This window comes from Poecilia reticulata, chromosome 8, assembly GCF_904066995.2.
Source record: "Poecilia reticulata chromosome 8, P_reticulata-male-v2, whole genome shotgun sequence".
NCBI classification, from domain to species: Eukaryota; Metazoa; Chordata; class Actinopteri; order Cyprinodontiformes; family Poeciliidae; genus Poecilia; species Poecilia reticulata.
The window spans coordinates 17,400,210-17,428,026 of NC_088837.1; the positions used below are offsets into that span (position 1 = coordinate 17,400,210).

Genomic DNA, 27,817 nt, shown 5'->3' on the forward strand with positions numbered 1-27,817 from the left:
TTGATGTCAGTAATTTTCATAAACATCTGAGGAAATGCTATCTCTAATACTATCTAGCTATTAAAATCAACTAGAGGGGGATATTAATCACAAATTACTTTTTTTTGCCTAAAAATAAATCAGTAAGTGAGAAATAATGGCAAAATAGAAAATGTTTGTAGTTTGCCATAATAACCACTAGATGGCAGCATTTAAATGTCATTTTCAAACGTAAAGTCAGTGGGAAAGACTATAGAGTACTATTTCCGGTATGCACCATCAAAATAAGTTCACGAAACTTGCTTCGTTACAGTATTGACTTACTGAAAATACCCGTATTGTCACTGTAGTGAAATAGCATTGCCTGCATAAGAAACTGGAGGCTTAGTTTCCTGCCTTAATACAGTCTGATTGTGAGGATAGCATTTTATTATTGTTTTAAGATGTGGGAACAGTGGTCGATTAGCCAAAACTGTTATCACAAACCACAAGTCATTAAGATTGATAACATATTTCAACCACAACCTCTTCACGGTAGCGCAAAATGAGCGGATATTCAAAATAACTCAGGAAGTTATAATCCAAGCAAAATCTAACTATGACACATTTACCAAGACAACTAAACACTAAACAGTTACAAAAAGCGTGTTCTATTCAGACTGTATTAAATAAGCTATTCTTTACATAACTATATCTTTGTAAAACAAACGCAATAAATAAATAAATCAGAAGAAAGGGGTGCGAGTTGCAGAGATATAAATAAAAGCCTCTTGAATATAAATATAAAAATACCTCTTGAACTAAAATTTGAAAACTGAGTGTCTGCTAGTGAGATAAACATGAGAAACCAACACAAAGTAGTGAAAGATTGAGGTGGAGAGGAAATGAGGCGCAGTTGACTTTTTTGTAACAAAATTATAAAGATGGTGCGGCTGTGGTGATTTTTCAACAGGCCTTTGCAGAACAACTGCAAAGATAAACTTATTTACAAATAATTTGGAAAATATTGTAAGACTACACTAGACTTTATCTAGGGTTGTCAAAGTAAAGCAGTGTGGCCACACCTTTCTGAGTTTTACTTGTAAAAGCATATGAAATTTATGTATTTACTACGTTGTGTTGCTCCATCACATTACACCGAAATAAAACTCTCATAAGTCTGTGCTTGTAAAAAGACAATATGGTGTTTTAATTTTATAAAGTGCTGCATTTTGGCTTAAACCTACTTGTTGAAACAGCTAAATTAAAATTGACCAGCTCTACAACTGAGAAGCAACATATTTCTTCACCTACAGATCAAGAGTGAGTTGCAACATAAAAAACAGACAATTTCTCAGCTTTATTTTCTATAAAACAGATGAGTTTATTCAATGATCATTACATATGTATTCAGAGACCTCAAGAGACCACTCACATACCAAACAAAACTGAGGAAAATGTTATAACAACCCCCCAAAACAGAACAAATGCAACACAAAAATAAAATACCTGAATAAAGCAAATTCTGGGCTGAGCTGCATTTCAGCACATTCTCTGTAGAACTCATGGCACATTATGTCCAACAGTTATCGTGAGAAGGAAAACAAAAGGATAATATGGAATGAAAGTATTTTTCTTAACACTTTTGAAACAGGTCTAATAATAATAACATTATATATTCATACATGGTGGCCTTGAAATAGAAAAAAAAAGTGAATTAAGCACTAAACCTTTCCAGCTTATCTTTTTAGTCTTCATCAACAGAACGTTTTATCTACATATCGGGGAACATGCCTCTCTGCATCACACAGTGGAAAAAAAAAAAACCTCACACATTCATGCAGTCGCTCAAATTTACACAATCAAACTCACAGACCAGACTGAAAACGCTAATGTGGAAACGCTGAAACACATCTACTAAAATCTGCCGAGAGAACAAAATGAGAAAAGTAGTTGTCAGATGTTTACACTTAAAGATGCTCAGCTAAAACTAAATTTTAAAACCAGAATATTGACAACGGGTAAAATATAAAATGCTGTCTTTACCTCTTTTTTGTCTCTCCTTTTTTTTAAAAACACAAACTCTCCAAAAAAAACAAACAATCTCCCTCCCGTTTTAAATATTAAACCTCCCACTGTGCCACGTTCTAAGTCCCCTCAAAGTGTAATACAAGCCAACAAGAATTGCAATACAATACAGGCACTGGAGAAGAAAAAAAAAACACTTTGAGACAAATAGAGAGGACAACATATGTTCAGATTTTAGCCCAGCTCCAACAATGTCTCCAGGAACAGAATTAGAACTTACATCCACTATTATCAAACAAGAACAAAGATAGAAATCCAAACCATTTTCAACTTTTTTTTCTTTTTCTTGTTATTATGTTTCTGGTTGATCTTTGCTTTTTTTTTTTTTTTAAAACGTTGTCAAGAGTGCCTGTTGTGATTTGGAAGATGACTGAAAGCGGGAGCTTCATCTGGTCCCATTAAATGTTTTTGTTACTAACTTGTTTTAGCTGTTAGCTACAAAAGATGAAATTGTGTCTTCTTCCTTAATTGTATCTTTCTTATGTTAAGCACTGATTTTAGTCACAACAGAATCCTCAAAGGCAACACAAGAGGCTCATCCAATCCAGTAGTGACTGTTGTGAACAGCCGCACATCAATATCTGATAGTAAAACAAATATAACGACACTTGTAGTGAAACCCAACTAAAGCTCAGAAACAACTGGTTCTTTAACTCCTCTGGTAGCTAGTTTTTGTAGTTTTTAAATGACAAATACAAGGTGAAAACTGATCTTTTCTTTGATAAATACTCACTGGAGCTATGATAATGCATATATTCAGTTGTTTTTTTTTGCCCGCTATCTACCTACAATGCTTAGAGAAGTTATTTAGCATAAAAGATATTGAGTTGTTTGGCATAGGTGGTGGAGTGTGTTGGTGCAAGGAGAACCGAGGCGGAAAAGCAGGCAGATCCAAAATAAACAGTTTTTGAAGCATAAGAAAATATTTTTTTACAGTAGATCCTAGATGATGGAAAAAAAAAAAAGTCTGCACGGCTTCTGGATCTTGTCTGTAAATGTTATTGGTTTGTCCATGTGTGCAGGCCATACAACATACTTATCTATTTAGGAAAGAGATGTAAGGCAACTGTACCTTCTCTGCTGAGAAATATACATGATTTACAGTATGGAAGTTGCTCCCACCCCTTCCCCACCAAATATTTAAAAAAAAAAACAAGAAAAAAACAACAGTTCACTAATGACAAAATAAACAACATAAAAGACAAATTTCTTCACGATTTTAGACATCTGGCAGTTTCAAAATACTTCTGCGCAGTTTGTCAGTAATTCAGAGCATTTTCACCATCTCCAGGACTGGGATGTCTTTACTCCTGCAGTATTGTTGTGCCAACACACAGTGAGAGAATCAAGTCTGACAAAGGCAACTGTGCCAAAAAAAAAAAAAAAAAGGGGGGGGGGGGAAGGAGGCGTCCTTTTTTTTCTCCACAACTAGAGATCAGGCAAGCAATGCTGGATTCCAAGAAAATGACATCCAAAACAATAAGAGTCCCCCTCCATGTGTTCAGCCAACGGGGCCAAAGTGAGCCGCAACCGCTCGTCCAGCCAGCGTTTGTTTTCAGTCTCAACAGGGCTGGTTGTGTATGCATAAAGTCTGCGGAGCGGTCTGCGCTGCATTGTTGCCATGATTTTATTCAAGAGGATGCTTGCGGCATTCATTCACCTTTTTTCTTCTTCTTTTGCAGTTCATTCTGCTGTCCTCTTTTTCTCAAAACAAGTTCTCCTCAAAGATAGCCATTAAGTCACTTTGAAAATTCATATCAATAGTCGCTGCCATCTGTAGAAAGAAAAGAAGAACTCAGCATTTCAAATCAGCATTTCCTTTTTTTTTTTTTTGTTTGTTTTTGCATGTGATGTAGAGAGTAAACGATCGTCGGCTTACCACCTCCCTCCTCCGCCTCTCCTGTTCCCTTCGGCGTGCCAGTTCCCTCTGTTGGTCTAGTGAGTTCTGTGTGGAGGGCTGAGGCGGAGTGGTGGGTTGAGGAGACTGCTGGACGGCAGCCGGCTGGGATTCCTGCTGCACCTGCACCTGCTGCGGCTGCGGTTGTTGTTGAGAAGGGGCTTGGATGTGCTGCGGCTCGAGGCGGCCACGAGACTCCTCGTGCACTCTTCTGGGCGGAGGCTCGATGACGTCTTCTTCATCCCGCCCTCTGTAAGGCGTTCGAACAAAGAATTTGCAATCAACGGATGCATAGAAGATGAATAAATGGCGCCCTTAAACGCACATCTTGTGTGAAGCTGCATGTCTTCTGGGGGACCAAATTTATTCCACATCTTTTAAAATAAGTTTTTAACAGCAAAAATAACGCCACAAGCTATAGGTCTAACAAGCATCAGAATAAACTCTCTTGTTGCATTTATTTTCCTCTAAAATTCTGTCTGAGCGTAATTTATAGATTAGTATTCACATCCACCCAGCAGCTGAATGTAGCAGTCTGCCTCGTGTGTTTTCTTGTTTTACCGTTGTTTGTCCTGCTCTTTACGCAGTCGGTCTTTCTCGGCCTCTGCCTGGGCCTTCAGGGCCTTCTCCCTCTCCTCTTTCTCCCGGGCCGCACGGCGGAACTGCTCGAAGCTGTCACTCGATGACTTCACAGCAGATTGCGTTGTAGACGTTGACTTTTGTGCCAGGCTTGCCCATGAGCCCATATTTTTGAATTTCACGTCCTGAGAACATAAACATGGAGATTTATTAGCAGTGCTGCTCAAGGCAAATATTCAGATTTACAACAAGTCCAGAAACGGAGCCTCTTACCCACCTGTACCTTTTTGGGAGCTACAGGGGTCTTGGGCTCCTGCTTGAATTTCTCCTTTTCCTGCAGGGAGGGAGGTGGCCCGCTGGGCTCAGAGGAACGGATGATGGGCCGTGAACTATCCACAGATTTTAAACCTGCCCAAAACATTCATACGAGCTTTGTCAGCATCTCAGGCCGCACATTATTTCAAGCGTTTTTCCATACAGAGTAAAATAAAAAGTGTGGAGTGCTCACTCTGTTGACTTTGGCCGGTCTGACTGGGCTTGATTTCTGGATGTTTGTGATGCTCTGCTCTCATCGCAGAGTTAAAATGCTCTCCTCTCATCACTGGTGATGGAGGAAGTTTGTCCTCTTTAACCGCAACTTGGCTTCCAGGGGCCCTCTGCTGCATGACGAGAGAATGATTCAAGGTCACTGCTCCTGGCGTTTGCACCCATCTATAGAAAGACTTTGTCTGGTCTCTGTAAACGTCTTACCTTTTTGGGTTGCATGTTGTGAGGTGGGGAGGGGTGAGAAACGGGAGGAAACTGGGGGATTTGTGGGGAATGCATCATGAGAGGAGATGGGTTATCTCTTATGTGGCCTGTCAAGGAAGCAACAGACGTCATAACCAAGCAGTTTTGGCATTTAAAAACAGCTAATAGCTGCTTTTTTGCATCGCTTTCTCACACTTACCGGTATTGTATGGGTCAGGTTTGGATGGCCGAGGGGAGGGCTGCTCCTGCTGCTGCTGGATGATTTGCTGTGCTTTGTTGGAGGGCATCGAGATGTTGTGTTGCGACGCCTGGGACTGACCAGCGAGTCCCGGACCCTGCTGGTAGTTCAGTTGATGCTGCTGCACTTGCTGCTGTTGGTGTTGAGTGTTTTGCAGGTGTCGGGTCTGGTGTAGGGTAATCTGAGGGGGCGGGGCCTGATGTGATGCAGTGGGCTGGGCTTGAGAGGGAACGGAAAGTTGTGGAGGAGGCAGCGAAGTCTGTGCGGAGAGCTGCGACTGTGCCTGCATTGTCGCCGTCTGCAGGAGAGAAGTCTGCCCTAGCTGCTGCAGCTGCAGCTGCTGCCGAACCGGCACCTGGTGCGACTGCATGGACTGCTGCGGCTGACGGGCCGGCTGAAACTGGTGTAGGAATAACTGCACTTGGTTCATCGGTGTAGTCGACCCCGGCTCTTCGTCGTCTTCCAACAGCATCTGGGGAGGCTGGGAAGACAGCAAACCTTGAGGGGTGAGGGTGGGGGGTGACATGGGCCTTTGGTGCAGGGGTTGGTGAGTGTGGAGGATCTGAGGGGGGAGCTGATGCTGTGGTGGGGGGGCCGACTGAGGCTGGAGCTGCGGCTGCTGCTGTAGAGCTGGCTGCTGCTGCTGCTGAGGTGGGGCTGGCTGCTGCTGCTGCTGCTGCTGGGGCGGTTTAGGATGAAGAGGTGCTGCTTTGTGACTCGGCCGCGACGGCTGCTGAGGCATCGAACTGTGTAGAGCTGGGGTTGAACAAAAGATTCATATAATTAACAAGAAGCAAAAAAAAAAAACAAAAAACAAAATCAATTGTTCAAACATCACAGTAAATCATTTATTCATGAATAATTCACTTAAATGTGATTCTGATTTGAAATTATTCTTATCAAAGTGTTTTAATCTGTTTGAATTTTGATGTATTTATGTCTGTAAATCATCCTGAAGAATCCAACTTACCAAAACATAAGAGTTATTGTACAATATATTTTAAAAACTATTAGAATATTTTTTTCTCTATATATATTGTTGAGAAAATGTGTTTTTCCCCTTATAGATTTCATCTGTTTTTGTTTTTATTGTCACATTTTACTAATCATTAAAACTATTTTAATATCAGTCAAAGATAAGCCAAGTACAAAAAAGTGTTTTCAAATCATGATTTTATTCATCAGGGAAAAATAAAATATCCAAATAAGCCTGGTTCTCTGAAAAAGTTATTGCCTCCCTTTTAAAAGTTATAAAGTAACTGCGATAAATCTACTTTTTTCAGAAAGGAAAACTCAATTTCACAAGCCAATGGTCATCATGGAAAAGGTCTGAAAAGGGTTACAAAGCCATTTTGAAAACTTTGGGATGCCAGCAAACTGAAATGAGGCAAAACTGGAGAGAACATACAGGAGTGGAAGAGACCAATCAACCAAAGTTACTCCAAGAGCAACCAGACTATTTAACCAGGACCAAAAACAACCCAGAGCAACATCTGAGGCTGGAGCTTCATGTTCATAAAAAGATTAAACGTACAAAGAAAAGAACACTGTGGTCATAGTGAAAAAAGGAAGAGATTTGGTTATGTTCAGAGGATGATTTGCTCCATCTGACACAGAATGTCTGGAATCTGTGCTGGGTATGTTGAAATCTCAAGACTATGAAGACATTCTGGGAAAAGATGTGCTGCCCAGTGACAGAAAACTTAGTTTTAGCTGCAGCTCATAATCAGGATATTGACCCAAAACACACCAAAAAACACTCAAGAGTGAAACACTGGACTTTTCTGAATGGGCCTTTTGTTTAGCCATGATCTAAATCCCACTGCACATCTGTGGAAGGAGTTGAAACATCTGGAGAAGGAGCCCTTCAAACCTGAGACAACCAGAGCAGTCTGTCCACTGAGAGTGGACCAAAACAATATTATTAAAATAGGAACAATAATTAATGTCTAGTATTTTCTCAAATCTCTTTCTGTCTTCTCGCTCTCAATGCTGTCATAATATTTAAAACATTGACATACATATGTATCTGCACTATTTATCAGATAAATATTACCAGACATGCAGTGCACGTATATTCTTATGTGAACCGGAGATATGCTGGAGATGGCACTCTCACACTTGTAATAACAAAAAAATAAAAAATAAAGCTTAAAATCAAAGTACCTACATGCATCCTTACCTGGAGACGGGAGGACCGGATGCTGATTGAGGAACGGGTGCGTTTCAGGGGACACTGATCCAGCAGAATGAGCATTTATATGCGGAGATGGAGGGGAAGAGTTGCCAGTGTGGTGGGGCAAATGCATGATCGGCTGGTTGAACGGAGGCAGAGGCTCGTAGCTTTCTAGCAAGTGGGACGACTCCAGAGCAGCGACGGGGGGAGGAGGCATAAAGCCTGCAGGCGACGGTTGGTGCTGCTGCTGCTTCATCTGACTGCTGGCCTGAGAGACAACAGCTTGGGACTGAAACCCAGTCTGAGCAGAGCCCGTCTGGACATGGGGATGCATCTTCTTCCCCTCTTTCACAGATTGGCTCTTCTTCTTCGGCAGTTTTATCATTCCTGTGGAAAAAAAACCACAAAGTTTAATCTCTTCTTCTGTTTGACCTGTTTTAGTACTTTCGTTAAACACACATTCTATTAAATGTGCTTTGTAGGGGAAAAAAAAGGGATTTTCTGCAGAAAGGTGTGGTATCGTGGGAACTTGAAAAAGGCAATTGAGCAGAACCCACCTGATCCCTCAGCTTCACTGTCTGAGCTTGAGCCACTGCTTTCAGAAGAAGATATCGTCTTTTTAGAGGGAGCCACTGACTCAACAGTTTTCTCGGCTATAAAAACAACTTTGTGTTAATTTCTTTTGTGGATGCAACACCAAAACATAAATCTATTCACACGCAGCATCTTACGTGGAATCCGTTTCTTTTTCTTGAGGCAGGATGACACATATCTCTCCAGTTCCCGTAGAGTTGAAGGCTTCAGTGTCTCAAAGTCGATCTCAATCTCATCAGGATTCGAGTTTTTGAGCGAGGGCTCTCTCGACTGAATGATATGTACTACACGGCCAAGCTTGTCACCGGGAAGCTTGTTAATGTCCAGGCTTAGCTGCCTCTTCTCTTCGTACGTCATGGGCTTGCATTTCTCCCCTGGGACCGGTGGTCCAGTTGTTCCAAGATCGTCCTCCAGGTTGGGAACGTGCTGCAGACTGGGTGGATGACTATTTTTCAATACCTCCTTTTTGCTATAGGGGGGAAACAAAAAAAAGGAGTTTACCAGAGCGGAAATGTACTTTTCACTAACCTAAAAATGCACATAAATTTTATTTTCTGTTAAAAATAGGCAATGCTTGTTTACCATGTTGAAAACAGCAGAAACTGATGCATAAAGAGGAACAGTTGGACAAACTGAAATTTTGTATAAAACATGACAATGCACCATGACCTAAGCTGCTTGAAGGACGATACAGCTTAATTAATTCATACACAGAAATCAGTAAGTTGAATAAAATGCAATCAAGCATCAGTATGTTATGAGTTTTAATGTGGCTCTATGATGCATTTTTTACAGCTTTGTAAAAAAAATTTAGTGTCTACTGCACTGAACCCCATTGAAACCCTCATGGTTATTCCATCAAATACTGATTTCTGAACTCTTCCTGAGTCTTGTTGTTTCTAAATGAATATTAACTTGTCTTCTTTGCATTATTTAAGATCTGAAAGCTCTACATCTTTTTCGTTATTTTGACCATTTCTCGCTTTCTGCAAATAAATACTAAATTTTTGCTTAGAATTTTGGAGACATGTCAGTAGTTCATAGAATAAAATAACAATGTTCACTTTACTCAAACATAGACCTATAAAAAGTAAAATCAGAGAAATGGATCATTTAAAGTGGTCTCCTAATTTTTTCCAGATCTGTATATATAAGACAATAATAAAAACATGAGATTTATGGCAGAAGGCAAGAGAAGAAAGAAAAATCTAAGTGGACAAAAGTGGATTTGATTTTAAAAATTGATAAACCTACCTGGGTTTCTTCTTAGTAACCACATCTTTGTTATTGTTTGTGGTCTTAGTTTTCTTGGGCAGCTGTGGAATAGGTGGGGGGTCCTGGATCTCATCTACATGGCTTGGAATGCTGCCTTTCTTCTTATGCTTATCTTTTTTCTTCTCTTTCTTCTCCTTCTCTTTTCTCTTTGGTTTGCTGGGTTGTGGTTGCGACAGGGCAGCCAGCTGCTCGTGGACAGCCTTCAGCTGTTTGTGGAAAAATGGAACCATTTTTAAACAAAGTTGCACAAGAACTGAGTAACAGCTCTGCCTTCGTCTGGAGTTTCCTTTGATCACTGACCTGCTCCTGGAGCTCTGCTAACCGCTGAGCTCTTTCCTCTTCGGAGTCATCAGTGGAAGACTCAGACTCAGAGGATGAGTCACTGGAGCTGTCTGAAGATGTGTGAACGTGTGCCAAATGGGGTTGGGGCTTCACCGGGGCAGGATGGTGAAGCGTAGGAGTTTGGGCAGAAACCACTGGTTTGGTCTCAGGTTCGTCTGGCATCTTGGCAAAGCGCATCTCAAACACGTCCTATAAAATCAAATGAACCACATAGGAAATTACCATTTAGCTTGCATACTAAAAAAACAACAGAAATTACAAAATTTTAATCAAGAATGTATTAAAATTATATAATTCCTCCACTCAACGAACACTGATAACCTTTATGTACCTGCAGCTTTCGTGCCATGGATACTACTTCGTGGTCTGGTGGGTTATATTTGTAGCAGTTGGAAAACATTAACCTTACATCAGCAGCAAACTCCTGGGGATCTCGGTATTGCTTTGTTTCCAATTTGGCCTAGCAAAATATATCAAGGATTTTACTTGGCATGTCACAAAATGCACTCGTCATATTTTGGATTTTTTTTTTCTTATAGTCATGCATTTACAAACCTTGATGGTAGTGAGGTCCATTGGATGTTTGATGATGTCGTGATAGTCGTGTAGTCCCAGTGCATCCACGTCAACGGGTTTATAAAACGGCCAGGCGTAAGCAGCGTGTTTCTTGGATAGCATGTCCCTAACTAGACCAGCGCAGTAACCTAGCTGATCCTGTGGTTTGGGGCTAAGACCTCCACTTGGTCCACTCAGACCGGTTACCATGCCTATGTGATGCTGAGAGTCCGGAGCCTCCTTCTTTAACAGTTTCGGTGGTCGGCTACTCTCTCTTCTGGGTAACGTCTTCCCAGATTTAGATTCTGCAGGTGAAGACTCACTCAGCTGGTCATTTGCTGTTGGTGTTGTAGTGTCCGCTTTTCTTTTTTGGCTCTTTTTTTGCTGATGGGGGGGGGGGGGGAGAAGAGAAGATCAGATACTCAGACTTCAAAATCCAAATATTTATGGCACTCTCTAAACAAACATTTGTCACAAATGTGCTAAGCAAAGCAAATGCATTTCTCTTCATTCCTCAAACTTACTTTGGTCATAGTTATAGGGCTCTGCAGCATAGGGGCAGTGTTCTGAATCGGTACTGGGGGGAGAGAGGTCTGAGTGGGGAGAGGCACAGAAGTCATGATAGGAACTTGAGGAACACAGTCTGGCTGAACCATGGTGTATGGTGCTCCGAGCTGTGGTGCAAGGCTGGGTAACGTCTGGGGCACAAGGGAGGGCAGAGTCTGGATTGAAGGATGTGGAGGTAGCACAGATGGGGCCTGCATTGGTCCTAGAGACTGCGGAGCCACTGGAAGGTTTGACAGGCCACGCGTTTGTGGAGTCGTGGATGACGAATCAATGATGGAGCCTGGTTTCAAGTTTAAACCTTGGTGACAGAACAAGGCGCTTGAATTGTTATTCTGTTTCGTAGAAGATTGCTCATTAGGAGCAAAGTATAAGCAAGCAAATCACATACCACCTTCTCTCCGGCCTCGGCCACGTCCCTTTCCTGTCATGACCGGGATCTCTATTTCTTCTTGAGGCATCTCTGCAACTTTTTGAAGGAAAGCCTTCTCTAGAGCTTCAGCCATTAAAACTATGTCATCGCCAGGCTGTTGAACAGGAAAAACATCCTCAGCAAAAGTGGAAATACATCAGAAACATTTGTATTTCATAGCAATCATGGCTCTTGTGTGCAACTATCTTACCTTGTTGTATATATAGCAGTTGGTAAACATCGTGTTGAAGTCCTGAATACATTCTTGGGCATTCCAGTAGTAGCTATTCTCAAGTCTTTTTTTGATTGTTCCCATGTCCATAGGAATTTTAATTATAGAGTAGTAATCCTAGAAAAAATGTTGAATAATGTGAGAACATCAATTTTTTAAGTTGCAACATTATGTAATTGATATGCTAAAGCTATTATAACATTTCCACTAAAACTTGTAGGACCTACATGTTACAAACTAAACTGTCTTAATGTATTTATGAATTACTTATTTTGGTTTTTTACACATAATCTAGGGGAGCATATATAAGTTATAGTAACATAAATTTCCCAAGCAGAGCACTGACCAACACCAGTCCTTGAATTACTGAACTCTGTGCCACTAAGCAGCATTAGAAGCTCCTATATTTATGAGTGAACATGATTAGCTCATGACCAGATTCTCACACTTCCTGAAAGATGATGGTAATCTCCGAAATAAACAAATGACATATTACATAATCAACAAACGCAGTTTGAATTGGATATGAACCCGCGTGTCTTTTTAAATGCCTTGAGATTCCTTGTTGTGAATTGGGATTGTATTCCTTGAAAGTCTTAAGGAAGATTAATATTTCAATCACTACTATAATTTTGCTTACAGAAACAGTGCACAGATGTTCTTAAATGGGACAATAAAAGCACTAGCTAATTCCCTTAAGTTGCACAAATATAATGCATTTTTTTCTGACATAAATCTTGCTAATAATCCCCTAATGGAAGATTTTAAGCAATCTAATGATGAAGAGTTGTTTCTTTACTCGTTATGGTTATGCAACAAAAAAGAGCAGGTTGTACTCACAGGCAGGTTAAGTTTAATGGCATCCACTGGTGAATGAAAAGGCCAGGCATACTGGTGCTTCCATAGGGATTTTACCACAACTTTTAGTAGGTACTGCAGCTGGTTGGTCTGGCGCTTCGGCCTGTTAGGACTGAAGAACTCTGGGGCAGGGGGATTGCCTGTTTGCTGAGCCTGCCCCTGGCTGCTGCCTGACATCTGCGCAGTATCCAGGCCGTCTCCCATTCTGACAGGGTAAGGCGTGGGCTCAGGTCCCGGAACGGGAGCTGGAGCGAGAGTAGGGGCAGGGGTAGTGGTGCTGGCAGAACACCAGTTCAGTCTTGGCCCCGGCACAGACTCCACTGACAGAGTACCACTGATCCCATTGCACTCCTCACTGGAATCTCTGGAAAAAAATAAAGCATTGAACAGTCATTAATATGTTGCAGCCATCAAAACACTCAAAGATATAGCACAGACTTCAATAAATCATTTTTTCCTAAATTAAACAAAGGACAACTGATACAATTGAGACAAAGAGGTTTTACACTGCCAGCAACAGAGTTATAAGAGACAGTCAATAACAGATATGTACCTAAAGGTGTATCAAATATAAAGACCACAACTCTTGCCTAAAACTTTGATTAATTCTGTAAAGCGAGTAAAGCTGATTTTTTTTCCTTTCGTTATTTTATCCATGTAAAGAAGCAAACTGATAAAAAATACCTGTTTTCACAGAAAACCTTTAGCACAATTTGATGAAATTATAGATATGATCAGGAAATTTGGGTCAAAACAATCACAGGCTAACATCTTTAAGAAACTGTCTTTGTTCCTGTTATCTTGGAAAGTACTGATGAATTGCTTTACTTCTTATTATCCTTTCAATTTATGATGTTCTTCACATGATTCAATCAGCTGATACATCCCAACCTGATAGTGGGGTGTGTATATGTGCGTGTGTGTGGGTTGAAATCACAGAGCACATAAGATGTAATGGTAAAATGGGATTACAGAACGAATGTGGCTTACAGATTTTAATTGTAGTTGTCAAGAGATTCCTCTCACTTGACCAACTAATAAGATAAATCAAATATGTACATTCAAACTACACTAGCTAATCCACTGGCATAGTGTAACAACACAACTAAAACTGATCAGTCAAGAGGTTCACTTCCTCATGCTTGCGGTCTTATGTTTTTCTCAAACCTAAAAAAAGCAGTTGACCTTTGACCGGGGCATAGATCACTGTTGGCTACTGTGGAATGTTTTCTGAGGAAACAGGAAGGTGGCTTTGGTTGTACGGTGGGGGGTGAAGACCTCACACCGGGAAATCTGGTTTTACATGTCTCTTCAGAGTACATGCCTAACTTGAAAGGAGGCAACGACTGTCGTCTGTGAAAACAAACGATTAATCGTCCATGTGAAGATGTAAGGTTTAAATTCAAGCAAAACTGTAGATCTGCAGATTTCACTAGAAGCCAGCACTAAGAGTCACAAAGATGGCCTGTGTTTTATCTAAAAGCAGAGAAATTAATAATTAATTGGGCAATGGTAACAAAACACCACTCTGCTTATTCACGCTGATATCCACACTTTTTGTCAGTTAACAACCTATTGATTTTACTGAGGCTTTCATTCCTTGCTTTATTTGCATTGGAATATATTTTTAGCTTTTAGAATAGAGACCAAAAGTGAAACGCAAAATTTGCAAATTTTTTCTAATAAAAAACAGCAGAAATGCACAATATATCTGCATCAACATTAGTATTGGCTGACGTTAGTCATTTGGTCCAATAACTAAAACTGGGCTGATATTAACAAACAACATTTAGTTTCTTCCTGCTGCCATTTGTGTTTATGGAAGATAGAGAAGAGGATGTAGTCGTCATGTGACAATTAGTGATGCAGTGCAGGATTGCAGGTAGTTAAACTAAGACAGAGAAACGTCGTCAACAGTGTGGTTGTTTTTTACACTGTGTCTAAAGGGTAGGAAAATATATACAACATCAGTAAATATCAGCCAAAAGAGCAAAAATATTGGATATTGATAACAAAATTTTAATATTGGTACAGCCCTATATAATTTGGAAGAACAATGGCAGAACTGTTCAAAACACACCATAAGATGTAGAGGTAAGAATCCTAAGGCATTTCAAGTCAGAAGGTTAATGTGATCATAAATTGATTACTGATTTAGCATATTGGTCCCCAAGACACACATCTAAGCCTTCTCCACACTCAATCTCGGAACTTACGTAAAGAACCAGATACTTACTTTAACAAATAACAGGGTAATAAATGTCGTACAAACATAAAATATCAGAATATATTAAAAAAATATATGCACCACCAGCTCTGAAAACAAAACTGCTTATGAACCTACAACAATCAGGTCTGTCTTTCCTTGTTAAATACCTTAATAATTGATTATATTGATTGATAAAAGTAAGAAATATAATTGATACCTCCTTCCTCCTTGTTGGATTATTTGTTGGTTTATTTTAACCAGATCTGTGCTAAAATTTTGAACAGTAAAACATTATCTGAGGTGAAACTGTAGTTGTTTAGTGTATTGGCTCTACCTAGCGACAGTTTTAAAGTGCTAAATTTATGAAAAATCTCTGGTTCTGTTCTCTGACATTTTTTCTAGAACACCTACTGTCTGTTTGCTGAGCTCAAAAGGGTTCCATGAATTTTAATGTCTTCGAGCTTCTGCTTCTAAACCAAGATTATTTTTGTGTCTCTAAAATCACATCAGACATCTGCAGGTTACTGCTGAGTATACAGGAGCACTTGGTTTGGACAGACTTTAGAAACTACTCAGGAATTAGTTATTATTAAAAAAAAACATGACTCATGCTTTCTCTATGATCGTTTCAAGGAATTTGTAGGCACATGCTGTTCTAAAACAGGGTTAATAGTTGGAGACAACATAAATAATATTGAGACATTCCCTTTAATGAATCTATTTTATGTTTTAAAGCAATAATATATAAATCACAGTTTCTCAAAATATGACCTTAGAGATGAAGAGAAAATCGGTGAATCTCTCCCAACTTTTTCCAAATAAGGCACAACCTGTAAAATGCTATAAACACTCAGGGTTTCAAACACTAAAACAAAGGAAGACAGAACCTCATGTTAGTCCAATCATCATTTAAGTTTGAACAGAGACAGCCAAATGGACAGAACAGTTCACTTTAGTGGTACGTTATTCTCCACAGATTCACAATACAAATGCCAAAACTAGCAACACGGCTATATTTCAACACATCATTAAGATTTGTTTTATAATTATGTATAATTTCAACTGCTTCTTATTTTTTATTTCATACAAGATTTTGCTTAAGAGGGCAGAAAAAGCATAAAGCATAACCTACTTAGATGGCATAAAGCATTAATCTAAGGAAGGGGTGGGCAATCCTGGTCCTCGAGGGCCGGTGTCCTGCAACTCTTAGATGTCTCCCTGGTCCAACACACTTGAATCCAACAGCTGAATCACCTCCTAAGTGCACTCAAGTTCTCCAGAGTCCTGCTAATGACCTAATTATTTGACTCAGAGACACTAAAAGTTGTGTTGCAGGAGACCGGCCCTCGAGGCCTAGAGTTGCCCGCCCCTGATCTAAGGGATGGGCACAGAATCAATGAGAAAGAAATGTGATGTTAGTCACAAGCCAACTGATGACCATCTTTTTTACTCAAAGCCATAAAAGGAAAGAGTGGTATAAAGAGAGGAAATGTAAAGAAATAACTCATCTATATTTGTACACACCAGGGATGCAAACAGGGAATCAACTGACAATTAAGTGTTGCTTAATGATTTATTAGATTAAAATTCCTTTGGAACTAATTATTCTAATGCAAACAACCATGCAGTATTTCAGACTTCTCAAACCCAAATAATAGATGTGCTACAAAGGTGAGGATGCAATGACAGAAAAAAGAGTGGGTGAGGGCATAAAGTAGAAAACATTTTAACATGATGGAAAAAGACATAGTGAAAGTAAGCATGGTTGATTTTGAGGGTTAATGCACTTCATGGAACAAAGTTTTAAAACTCCTTCAAGGACCACCGTAACCACCTGCTTAGAGCAGCTAAAATAAGAAGGTATGGTTCAGCACGTTATAAAAATGATCCCTTATCAATTAATCGATTGATCTTATCGATCGACTAACAACTCTAGCTCAAATGAATCGATTACTTGCATCCCTAGTGCCTACTCATTATTTTTCACAATTACTCTTTGACTTTATCTGACATTTAATACATTATGTACTGTCAAAAAATGAAAATCAAACCTACAACCTTCCGATCACACGGCGACTACTCTACCTACAGAGCCACAGTCGCCTCATACTACAAGACGTGACAAGCAGTTAGATTGACAACAGACAGAAAATGTTAATTGGCCCAGTTTTCATTAAATGAACGAAGGACGGACCTTACAAACTCCAAATAACAACTCAACCACCAGAGTGGACCGGCGGGCATGGCGTCTGCTATCTACGATCTGTTGAGTGTGGCGGAATGTAACCATAGGCAGCACCAGAAACACACAAGTTAACTTTTGGAGCAGAATGACTGCCATTTTGCAGCCCTGCAAGCAGCACATCTCTTGGAAGAACGAATACAAAATAAAGAAACGAGAAACAGTGCAGGTCTGGTCAGTGTTTTGTCAAAGCTATAATTTTTCACTGGCTGGTGTAAAACACCAGAACAACCTTACATGAGTTTGCCTATGTGCATGTTATTATTTGACTGCGTGCCGCTTTTCAATAAAGTCTGTGTACATATCATTTGACTGCATAACCTAAATCCAAAGGTTGCACATGTTGAAAACATTAAGCACTACAATGTAAATAGATCTGCATGTATAGTTAATCGCAACAGTTTTCATTAAGCTTCAGTCAGCAAAACATTTCTAGAAGACAAAGTGAAATATCAAGATTTATTTGAGTCAGCCATGATAACATCCAGATGGAGGATGGAAATGTAACATAATTTTAAGCTTTATTTTAATTAGTTGACACTGTTTGTCTTTAAGACAAAACAAATATCTGGGTTTGTTTGAGCCCATCTAAACCACAACCTCAAGTTCTCTGTTGCTGAGTGTTGCTGCAAACGGCAATCATCCAATTGGAGCAACAGCCAAAGCTCACGGCCTGGCCATTTTTCCACGTCTCTGCCCATATTTACTCCCAAAATATTAGCGAGCAGACTGCAGTGGAGACACTCCCAGCTTGGCTAGAAGTGATCCAGATATTAAGAACCAGGGTTGAGGACCCTGGTCCACCAGTTACTATGGGAAGAAGACTGAAAGGTAGCTACTTTTGGCATCACTGAGGTGTTTAAAGTTGACAGTGAGCACAAAGGGTGGAAGATGCTGTAAGGAAATAAACTTAATTTTCTTCAGAGGCAAGTTGACAGCTTCCTTCAGGTTGAAAAACAGGAATCTGAGCCAGGTGTCACAATTATCTACCGTATAGGGTATAATTATTATAATTGTAAAACTGTAATATGAGATGGTAAAGATAGTTCAAAATGTGAACAGTCATTATGTCTTTTTAAAGAAAAAAAATTAAATCATGTTATCTAATACGTTCATCTCTGCATCACATACAATTTGAGGTCATCTCTGATTCTAATATAAAAAATTCATGGTGGATCTCAACGGATGGGCTGCAAAAGGCTTTTATTACAAAAAAAAACCCTGTAATTTTTTTTTGTAATAAAGCAGATATGCTGGAACTCAGCTTGATTTTATCTGTATAAATACAGTCTCATAACCAGACGATTTTACGACTACTTATTTCTCATTTTACCATTAAAAATTGTACCAAGACAATTAAATGCTCCATTTGCCAAGACATAAAAAAGTATTTTGTTGTTACTCACTTTTAATAAGTAAATAAGAATAACCTAATGTCTGTCTTGCTATTTAGGAGTTTTAATAAATTAGTGACCGGAAATCAGCCACGAAATATTTTATATGTGCGTTTACTTGTATGATTCCACTTAATAGTTTTGGCTGAAAATATCTTTTTCTGTTACTTTACGTCACGATCAAACTGCGCGTGAATGCAATTATTTTCCCCTATGCCATGTTTCACACAAATATGATTTTATCTAACATTAGGTTTTTCATTAGTGTAAAGTTACAAACTTAAAAGAAATTCACCTTGTGTTGGCTACAAGTATTTACTAAATGCGTCAATCCATGAGGTCACACACCAACTCAAATAGGCAAACTATGAGTCATGAAACTAACAGGAAGAGACAAGAATCATGCTCGCTCTTTATAGTTAAACATCCAGCTGTTTAGGATAAGCAAGTTAGACCATTCCAAGAAGCAGGAGATATTTCTAATACTAATATGCACATGACCATGCTTTAAACCAACGCACCACCACCCAGGTTTTAGCTTTTGGCTTAAAGTTTTGATGATGCTGTTCTCAACACAACACTGAAGATCTACTTCAAATTGGACCAGTTTTTTTAAGTACATTAAAATAAAACAAAACAAAAAAAACCCCACCCTGTACTAACTCTATATTTTATCTTCTCTTGTTATTCAATTGTTTCATTAGTAAATAAATGATGACTATTAAATATCTTAAAAGTTTGTTGGTGAGAGTCACCACAAAACATTACCTTTTCACAGAGACTGAATGTGCAATTTTTTCCAGAAGGGCATCCAGTTGTTGAAAATCCAGCAAATCATTCGACTTGGAGTGCATCTTGTAATCCATTTATCAATTCCACCAAACAGAAACAGAAACCAAAAAAGCCACAGATGAATTGGAAAGAAGTTACTTTTTCTTTTTGGCTATTCCAAAACCATTCATTCCTCTGGCTCAGTGATTTGTTCTAAAATCCCACAAGACATGGTGAGTAATCCTGAACGTAGACCAGGAAGAGTTTAAGAGTGGTTGTTCCAGGAAAGAAGCCAGTCTGGAAAAAGTATGTCCAGGCAGGAAGGAGAGGCTGTTGGGAACCTACAGCCAGCAGGCTCTGTTAGCTGTGTGAACCGGTCCTCTCTCTACCCCATCCCCCTCTCAGCAGTACAACAGCCCAGTTGCCACAGGCTCTTCGCTCCATTGTGTGTCCTCTCTGGGGCCTCCCCAAAAAAGTGAAAACAAGCAACAAGCAAGAGGTGTAAAGACGATAGGACCAGAGAGTCCCGATAAGATCCTGGGTTCGCACTTTATCCCTTTACCTCTCGTTCACCCTCTCTCTCGCACTGCTAGACCAGCATGCAGTTACTCAACAGTAAAAATGGCTCTACCGCTTCCTCATTCAGCAAGCCTCTGCCCACACAGCCCTCCCTCTCTCCTACGTGCTTGCTCATTCCACCCCTCCCCTCTGTCCCCATCAATAGCTTGAGTTTCCTCCTCTCTCTCATTCTGTGAGTTACACCTTCAACACCCCACCCCCTTCTTGTCTTTTTCTCTGTCCATTTCATTAAGCCCCACCCCCAGACACGCTTCGCTTCAAATGATATTGTTTATAACTTCCACTTCCAAATTAAGGACGCCCTTTTCTGCACTCCAACCTTTCGATATCAACCATTCATATTTTGTCTGAGTTATTCCAATGTAAAATATCAATTTATAATAACTACAGAAAAAAAACAAAGTTCAATCTGTAATAATCATTAGTGATAAGGTATGCTGTGCAGTTATAGATCTGAATTTCACATCTGCAACAAAAGGTATTTTATTTTTTTAAACCACTTTGAACCACTGAGAAAAGTAGAAAAGTAAAAAAAGAAAAACAACACAAATAAGACCTATGCTCTTTTATAGATCTTTTATTTAAGAGAGCAATCAATGTCAGCTCTTACATTATTTATTATATCCATTCTCAGCTCCTATATACAAGTTTTGTAATTTCATTAGTTGTAGCATATTCTAGTCTATTACATTATTAATAGCTCTTGCTGAAATAAAATATGTACCATGCGTTTTTCTTCCAACAATTAATATCACTTCTGGAGCAAAACAAAAGGGCATATACTATTTATTACACAAATCAACTAGCCAGTTCTTGAAATCAAACATTATATTTGAGTGGCTTTGACCATTGACTGACATGTAAAACAATGAAAAAAAACAAACAAAAAAAAAAACACATTTTCTTTCCCATTGATCAAAACTAAAGACATTTTTATTAAAGCACAAGGCAAATTGCATGTTCTCAGATACACATTGCTTTACATAAAAGCAATGTGGTAAGAACCCCCTTGAAAACGAGATTCTACATCTCAGGGGTTACCATCGAAGTAAATTAACAAAAAATAAATAAATAAAACAACAGACAGAAGGGGAACATTACAGGATTTGTGGAGTTTATTTGAACATATTGCTTTGCATAATGGGAATAACTATGCATCTTTTCTGTATTTCCTGCAGCACAGCAATTTTTGATTTACTCTGATTTCTCATGTCGATGTGAAACCATTGACATGAGCTCAAAAATAAAATAAGAGCACCTGCAATGCAGAATTGGGAAAACTCATAAAAATACTTCTTTCCGAACTCGAGTATCAATTCAAGTTTGTGATCAAGGTATTTTTAAATAATCAGTATTAAAATCACCTAAAGTATCAGCCTCAAGCTTTCTGAAAGGACTGAGGCAACGTGTGGGTCCAAGTCAACGGTGGTAGACTGCCCTACCACCTCTACCACCAGACTTAGCAGGTTTTCTGGAGTAAACCCTGGGCTTCATAAAGATGTAATGTAGAACTGGTAGATGTACTAGTGAGAGATGCTGAACTCATTAACTTGTGGATAAGGTCAGCAGTTTGTTCAGTTAAAATGCCAGAAGACTAAAACCTCTCTTTGCCCAGAAATTTTGCAAAGGATTTTTACTGTATTTTGTATTTCTATTTTATTTTTCTGGTGTATTTAATCAGTTTTTGTCAAACTAACAAGTGGGGATTGATGTTACTTCAATCATAGCCATCTTCGTGGTGAGTGAATCAAATACTGAATTAACAAAAAACTACAACGCAAGAGCGAAACTAAAAGAAAGTAGTGCGGTATCAGTCAGCATCCAATCTATACAACTGAGTAGAAGATTATTCTCTACTGTCTGGAGGAATTTCTACAGTTATTGAACTTCATGGTATGGTAAGATATAGTAGATATTTTAAAATCTTAAGAATAAACTCAGCTTTTTTATGTAGTCCCTGAAAATCATGCTATTCTGAAAATCCAGCTTTAAACGGATGCAAATTTATCTGGAAAGCAAAAACTCCCATGTTGATATAAAGTTGTTTTTAATAAAATCATATCTTTAAAATGCACTCACAACACTCCGTACAACATAAATGCAATCAAATAATTTTAGCAATTCATGCTTGACTTTTTAGATAAATCAATGTATTTGAGAACCTTTAGCAATCCACAACTTCCTACATTCACAGAAATAATTTCACATTTTAAAACAACGGGATCTGTGACAAAGAAGCTAAATCTGGACCTAGGCTCACTTGTCCTGACACCAAGTAATGATAATGGAAAAGGAGGTTTAAAAATATTCAAAGTCAAAGGGTTGAACAAAAGAGAAGAATGTTTACAAGAGTACACAGAAATCTGAGCAATCAGGAGTTACTGGAGAAAAAATGGTCAAAGACACCTTCTATGTGCATGCTGCAACGCTGTAAAACATAATAGAGGTATTTGTTGGTTCCACACAGTATTAACATAAGGGGTGCTAATGATCTTAAGTGAAAAATAAATCTTAATGTGTGATATTTTCCACTCATTGATAAACTGTGTTTGAGCAAAAGAATGGCTTTTCCTTAATTTTTTTTTATAGTGAAGTTATCATACTGCAATAAAAGATGGCCTTATTGAACCCACTTTAAGGCTTTTTCACATCTTTTCAATCAGTGAACTTGACAGCAGAAAGTACAGTAAAGATTTCAGAAGATAGAGAAATCAAAACCAAAATATTCAAGAAAATTTGCAGCTGATTTTGTCACAACTGCTGAAACTCTTTCACACTCTTTACACTGCAGTGGCTCCATTGTCAAAATAATAGAGATAGCTGAACAATATAGAAAAAATGTCATAGCATCAAATTAAACTAGGGTATATTTAAGGGATGAAACATTTTCTCAGTTTTAGTACAAAGTAAGTTGTCTGCTCATCTTTTGATTTGCCAATAACAAGGTCAAAAGTCACAAGGGATAGGCACTGAATTTGAATAATATATAGCCACAAAGATACACAATTACTGCAAGAAATGTAGTGGACAATGAAACCTTCTTCAGATTTTAAACAAAATCTGAATATGCATTAAGATAAACTGATATTGTGATAAATTCTGTGATGACAATGTTTTCATCTTTTCGCCATTTTCCTTCATCACATCTTACCACTTCTGGTGTGCTTTAACAACATGGCAACTAAAAATATACATTGAGTGTGTGCATTGAGTGCATTGACAGTTTCTCTACCAGCCCAGATACATTATTGGCAGGCAGAATTTGTAAGGATGGCACTTGAAAATATAACATGTTTTCAGCAACCACAATAAAAATAGTCTTTTGCAATTGTGATATTGCAGACATTGATGTTGCTGACAATACAATCTCAAAATTAATTTACATTTAGATTCAAACCTCTGTGATAAACAGGGTCTATTCTATCGACAATAATAGTCAGCATGAGGCTTGCAAATACTATCAGTGGCAGAGTTCAAAAGAAAAAATAAAGGGCAAAGGGACTGTATACTGCATATAAACAATACAGTTCAATAGAGAACCTAAATAACATTTTATGTAATAAACTAATATAATTCAGTCATTAATTTTGAGGGATAATAAAAATAACACAGAAAAAGATTATGTCACGGTAACAAATAAATGAAATAAGAGGCTACAAATACAGGGCATGAAAAAAAACAAAAAACAATTGATTAAAAGGAAAGCAAAAGCTACTTAACATTCTACCAACTTGCTTTCTTTGTGGAATTGATCAAGCTTGTATTTACAGTTCTAAAATGTGAATTCTTAATTTTATCAATAAAAATCTGATGCAGTTAATGTGACTAATAACTTGGTGCAAAACTTGGTCTAAGCTGTCTAAAGCACTGATTGCTTAGGAACTGCTCCCTGTCTTAATTCATGCACTGAGTAACAACTTCCATACCTGACTGATAACTTCATGACTCAACTATGGCTTTACAACATTCAAATAGCAATACGAGCCTCAGTACCACATAATACAAAAGAGTAAAGTTTACAGTAAGCATAATGGTAAAGTCTTCAACAACTTCTGTAGCTTGTACCTTCAGGCAAGAAATGAGGTTTGTACTGGCATGTGATTGTAGGTGAGCTACTGGCTATTATAAAATCGTATACTTACACATGTTGGTATGTCAACTGTACCATCCATTATCTTTACAAAAACAGAAACACTCGTTTCAGGTTAGAAAATCATGTAGATCTCCTGCGGGAGGAAAACGAAAGCTATAACTGGCCACAACAAGACTAGTCTTAAAGCCAATAAGGAAAACCTAATTCCTATTCCTTTGTGTTTGTCTCAGTAATTTTAATACTATGACCAAAATCACAAGTGTTTAAGATGCTGGAAATCATTAGACTGAGTCAAAGCGATAAATTATAAGATAATAACTGCTACCAAGCGACCACCGTCGAAGAGCCAGGTCCCAAATGTTAGGCCATAGGGCATAGACTACTGCTCGGGTTTCGTAATAGACACCAATGCCATCCACAGTGAAACAGAAAAACAACGATAGCATCCGCGTTTAATACCTAGGCGTTCAACATTTGAGACAAATAAATAGCGTCTTAGCTAACTGAACAATTAGATGTATTCTTAGCCAACGGGTTCGTCTGAGTGTGCGCCACCATCACCGTGACGGCGTCACCGTCTCCCATAACACAAGACAGTCGATGGGAAAACAAGCGTTAGGCTGCTCTAGACAGTACTCGCACAGACATTCGTTGGGCGAATTGAAGAGTAATTGTCACTATCCGTGGGTGAAACAGGCAATAGGTGTCAGGCAGATGAACGTTTTAGGTGCGGTTATTGTGTCTTTTGATAGACAACTGCAAAACTAGCTTTAGCTAGCAAGCTAGCTACTCAGAACAGGCCGCCGAGCAAGAGAACGGTATCTGTGGGCGCCGGGCATCTTTACTACCGGCGAGGCATTGACATCACTATTACCGCATCTCTTGCCCTCTATTTGCTCGAATTCCTGAAGCATAATGACTGGCAAAACAGTGTTGTAAACAACGGCATTTACCTGTGTTTCTCAGGTTGCCAGGGCGCGCGGGATCTTTCTCTCCGAGGATCCTGAACACCTCTCGTTATGGATGACGTCACACGTAAAAGTCCTTGCTTAAGGACGTAAAGACTGTGTGCTGCACACTGGAAATAAACTTTGCTGCTAATGTTTTTTCTACAAAAAATGGGCATGAACACCATTTTGGAGATTATCTATACCCTTAAAACATCAGGGTGCTTATATTTTTGTTTACTTTCTTTCTGTCTTTACTATAATATTCACCGATGAGTTGTCTAGACAAATATGTTATTTTCTATAGAGAGTAGCGAATGCTCAGATTGTTTTTTTTTTTTGCTTTTCACCCCCATCTTTTTTCATTTTGTTAACATTCTGCTCCATATGTTCTAAAAGCCATTGCGAGGTGAATTGTTTATTTTTTATTTTTTAAAGATGGACAAGACATGTCAAAGATAAAGATGTTAGGTTCAACATGAACATGGAGGAGAGTAAAACAGCATTACAATAAACACAAATCAGTGGTTTATTTACAGTTCCGGGAATTTTAATATTTCTCTCGATGAGTAATAAAAGGATACAAGTGTAATCATTCCAACTATTTTACCCACTAGCATGCTGCGCACTTAGACTCCAGACAGAGGGGTGGCGGCAATACTGCAGAAAACTGATGTGACTGAATTTAAGGAGGTAGAAGAAGAATAGGAAGCAAATACCCGGAAATCACTGTGAAGGTCTTCTGTTATGAGTTTAGGTAATACGGCTGAGGATAAGAACTAGACGTGAAAATGGGCGTTAAAATAGAGATGTTCAGAGTAAGTAAAAGTTAATCGAAACTAACCAAAATATTTCAGTCTGAACTTTTACGTTTTAAAATAAAGAAACGTTTTTCTTTGTCAGTTTACGATGGAGGTAGATGATGTTTACATCATCTATTGTGTTTAACTTATAATTATTTTGTCTTGGCCAGATGATGCTCTATTTATCTTTTCCCGTGACCATGTTTTGGATCTCAAACCAGGCGGAGTACTTCGAGGAGTATATCGTTAAGAGAAAGGTCAGCCATTTTCCTTGTATGTTGTTTTAATGTTGCATACCAATCCGTCTGAAATTATTCTATTTTTTATAATTATATTTCTTTTCATACTTGAATACTTTTATAATTCCCAGAGGGAAATCTTTCCACCGGACGAAGAATCACGGGTGAGATGCACAGGACTGATGTTTATAAATTCTTTTACTTTGTAAAGTCAAGTAAACAAGATTTTTTTTTTTACTAGATTTTATTTTTAGAGTAACAATCAAAGAAAAATAATTGATTTTAACTTATAAACAATACACAAATTAGGTTTTTAAATTGCTAATTAAATACTTATTACCTGTTCTGTCACCTTTTTTAGTTCATCTTCACTTTTAGCTGATTTTCTTTTTTCAAATAATGAGTGATATTCTGTTCAGATTTTGTCTATATGAACTTCTGAATACCACAATAATTCTATCATCATTTGTGTAACATTTCTTGTTTTTCTTTTTAGCGGAAAGAGTTGGAAAACTTTAAAGAGCGGATGCGTGTTCGAAGGGAGCAACAGATATTAAAAAAAATGTCTGAAAACTGAAGTTTTCAGACAGTGTAAAAACAAATTTCTGGCAATATTTGCTTGAGGAAAAGAGATTGCTTTAATCTGGCATGAGACAAAAAGAAGATCTGCAAGACTAATGCGATCTGAAGATGTGCCTGGCAGTTTTCAAGGATTTGCCTGATGTTAAATTTATTAATGACATATTTTTTATACAAGATTTCTTTATGTTGCAATTGCTTTTTCTTCTTTGGGTATTTGTGATACTATGTTACACATAGTTTTCTGGAACTGCATATTTTTATGTGTGATGCAGATTAAACATATACTCTGAATGTATTTGACCAACTTTGTTGTTTTATTTTTGCCTGGTTTGATCAAGGATAATTTTAAAAAGAAGGAAAAGCAAACACCTTGTAGGAGTATTTATTATTAAATCAGTTAACATTCTAGAAATGCTGTAGTTTTCTGCATAACTTTTTCAAGTTGCAGTTCACTAAAAGACTGCAGCGTATGTGTTTTTTTTTTGTTTTTTTTTTTAATTTATGACTACAATGTTATTATTCAAAGATTTAGGAATCTTTCCAGAGATGCTTGTACTCCTTTATAATTCAAATGTGTATATTCAGTTCCTTTTATTGTCTTGTGAATTTGGTTTAAAAAGATATAACTTAAGAAGGATTGAAAAAAATCTAATTAATCAAGTCAATAGGTGTAAACCACTATGTACCATATATTGCCAAATGATGAGATCAGCAAAGTTAGGATAAATCAGTATTTAAAACAGTCTGGGATTGTTTGAGCTATTATTGTCACTGGAATGATTGTTTGAGAACTCACTTTCTATTTTTGTTTGTTTTGCTCAGCAGACAGGATACTGTTTTAAAACTCATGTACGTCCAAGGGCGTAGGAACAAGTTTATCATTGGGGGGGACACATATCGGAAACTTGAAAGATCCATAAATAGCTTGAGCAAAAATGTCAAACAATGGTGTCATCAACGTGTTACTCTAATCTGACCCCTTGTAACAAGTAATCTAACGTGTTACTATTTACAATCCAAAAATCAGATTAAAATTACCCAAGTTAAGTATTTGTGATTATTTTTAGAAAACACATATTGTTGCTTTCTTCTTTTTCCTTGGGGAGATACGTTTCATATGTAACACCAGCGACACAAACGTAAACGATGGAGGGAAAAGAGATGCACATTTTCTAGCTGATGGATGAATTTTTCATTGAGTGATCAAATTACTCTTTCAAAGTAACTATGCCATCCATGGCAATAAACTAACTACACTATATATGTGTGTACACCTGTCACAATAACAAATTTTGATTTTTGATAAACAATGTTATTGTTGTTTTTAGACCATTTTTAAGTAAATGTTAATGGGAAAATTATAATGCAAGAACACAATCTGAAAGATCAGTAAACTTAAAATTATAATGAACATTTAACACTGCAACTGGAAGGCATTTC

General features: G+C 38.1%; 2 protein-coding genes across 6 annotated transcripts; one reads left to right on the forward strand and one right to left on the reverse strand.

Moving 5' to 3' along the window:
* Positions 1-1,317: 1,317 nt before the first annotated feature.
* On the reverse strand, positions 1,318-24,835 carry brd4 (bromodomain containing 4). 5 transcript variants are annotated; one of them, XM_081610098.1, is made up of 20 exons: positions 24,760-24,835; positions 23,856-23,939; positions 12,501-12,882; positions 11,640-11,777; positions 11,408-11,543; positions 10,977-11,317; positions 10,453-10,836; positions 10,229-10,357; positions 9,856-10,086; positions 9,535-9,761; positions 8,418-8,749; positions 8,244-8,339; positions 7,681-8,073; positions 5,472-6,266; positions 5,273-5,379; positions 5,031-5,181; positions 4,800-4,930; positions 4,505-4,707; positions 3,926-4,193; positions 1,318-3,820 (listed from the first exon to the last, which is right to left on the reverse strand). In XM_081610098.1, exons 2-20 carry the CDS (start codon positions 23,879-23,881, stop codon positions 3,752-3,754), a joined length of 4,539 nt encoding a protein of 1,512 aa, XP_081466224.1. In that variant the 5' UTR covers positions 23,882-23,939; positions 24,760-24,835; the 3' UTR covers positions 1,318-3,751. The 5 variants fall into 5 exon arrangements, with proteins under 5 accessions (XP_081466224.1, XP_081466225.1, XP_081466223.1 ...); XM_081610099.1 differs by lacking the exon at positions 23,856-23,939 and having other exon boundaries at positions 24,760-24,833; XM_081610097.1 differs by lacking the exons at positions 23,856-23,939; positions 24,760-24,835 and adding an exon at positions 19,132-19,866 and having other exon boundaries at positions 11,411-11,543.
* A 579-nt stretch (positions 24,836-25,414) lies between these two features.
* On the forward strand, positions 25,415-26,672 carry pet100 (PET100 cytochrome c oxidase chaperone). Its single transcript, XM_008416039.2, has 4 exons — positions 25,415-25,571; positions 25,727-25,813; positions 25,927-25,959; positions 26,292-26,672. The coding sequence occupies exons 1-4, from the start codon at positions 25,545-25,547 to the stop codon at positions 26,370-26,372; spliced, it is 228 nt and encodes a 75-aa protein (XP_008414261.1). The 5' UTR covers positions 25,415-25,544; the 3' UTR covers positions 26,373-26,672.
* The last annotated feature ends 1,145 nt before the right edge of the window (positions 26,673-27,817 follow it).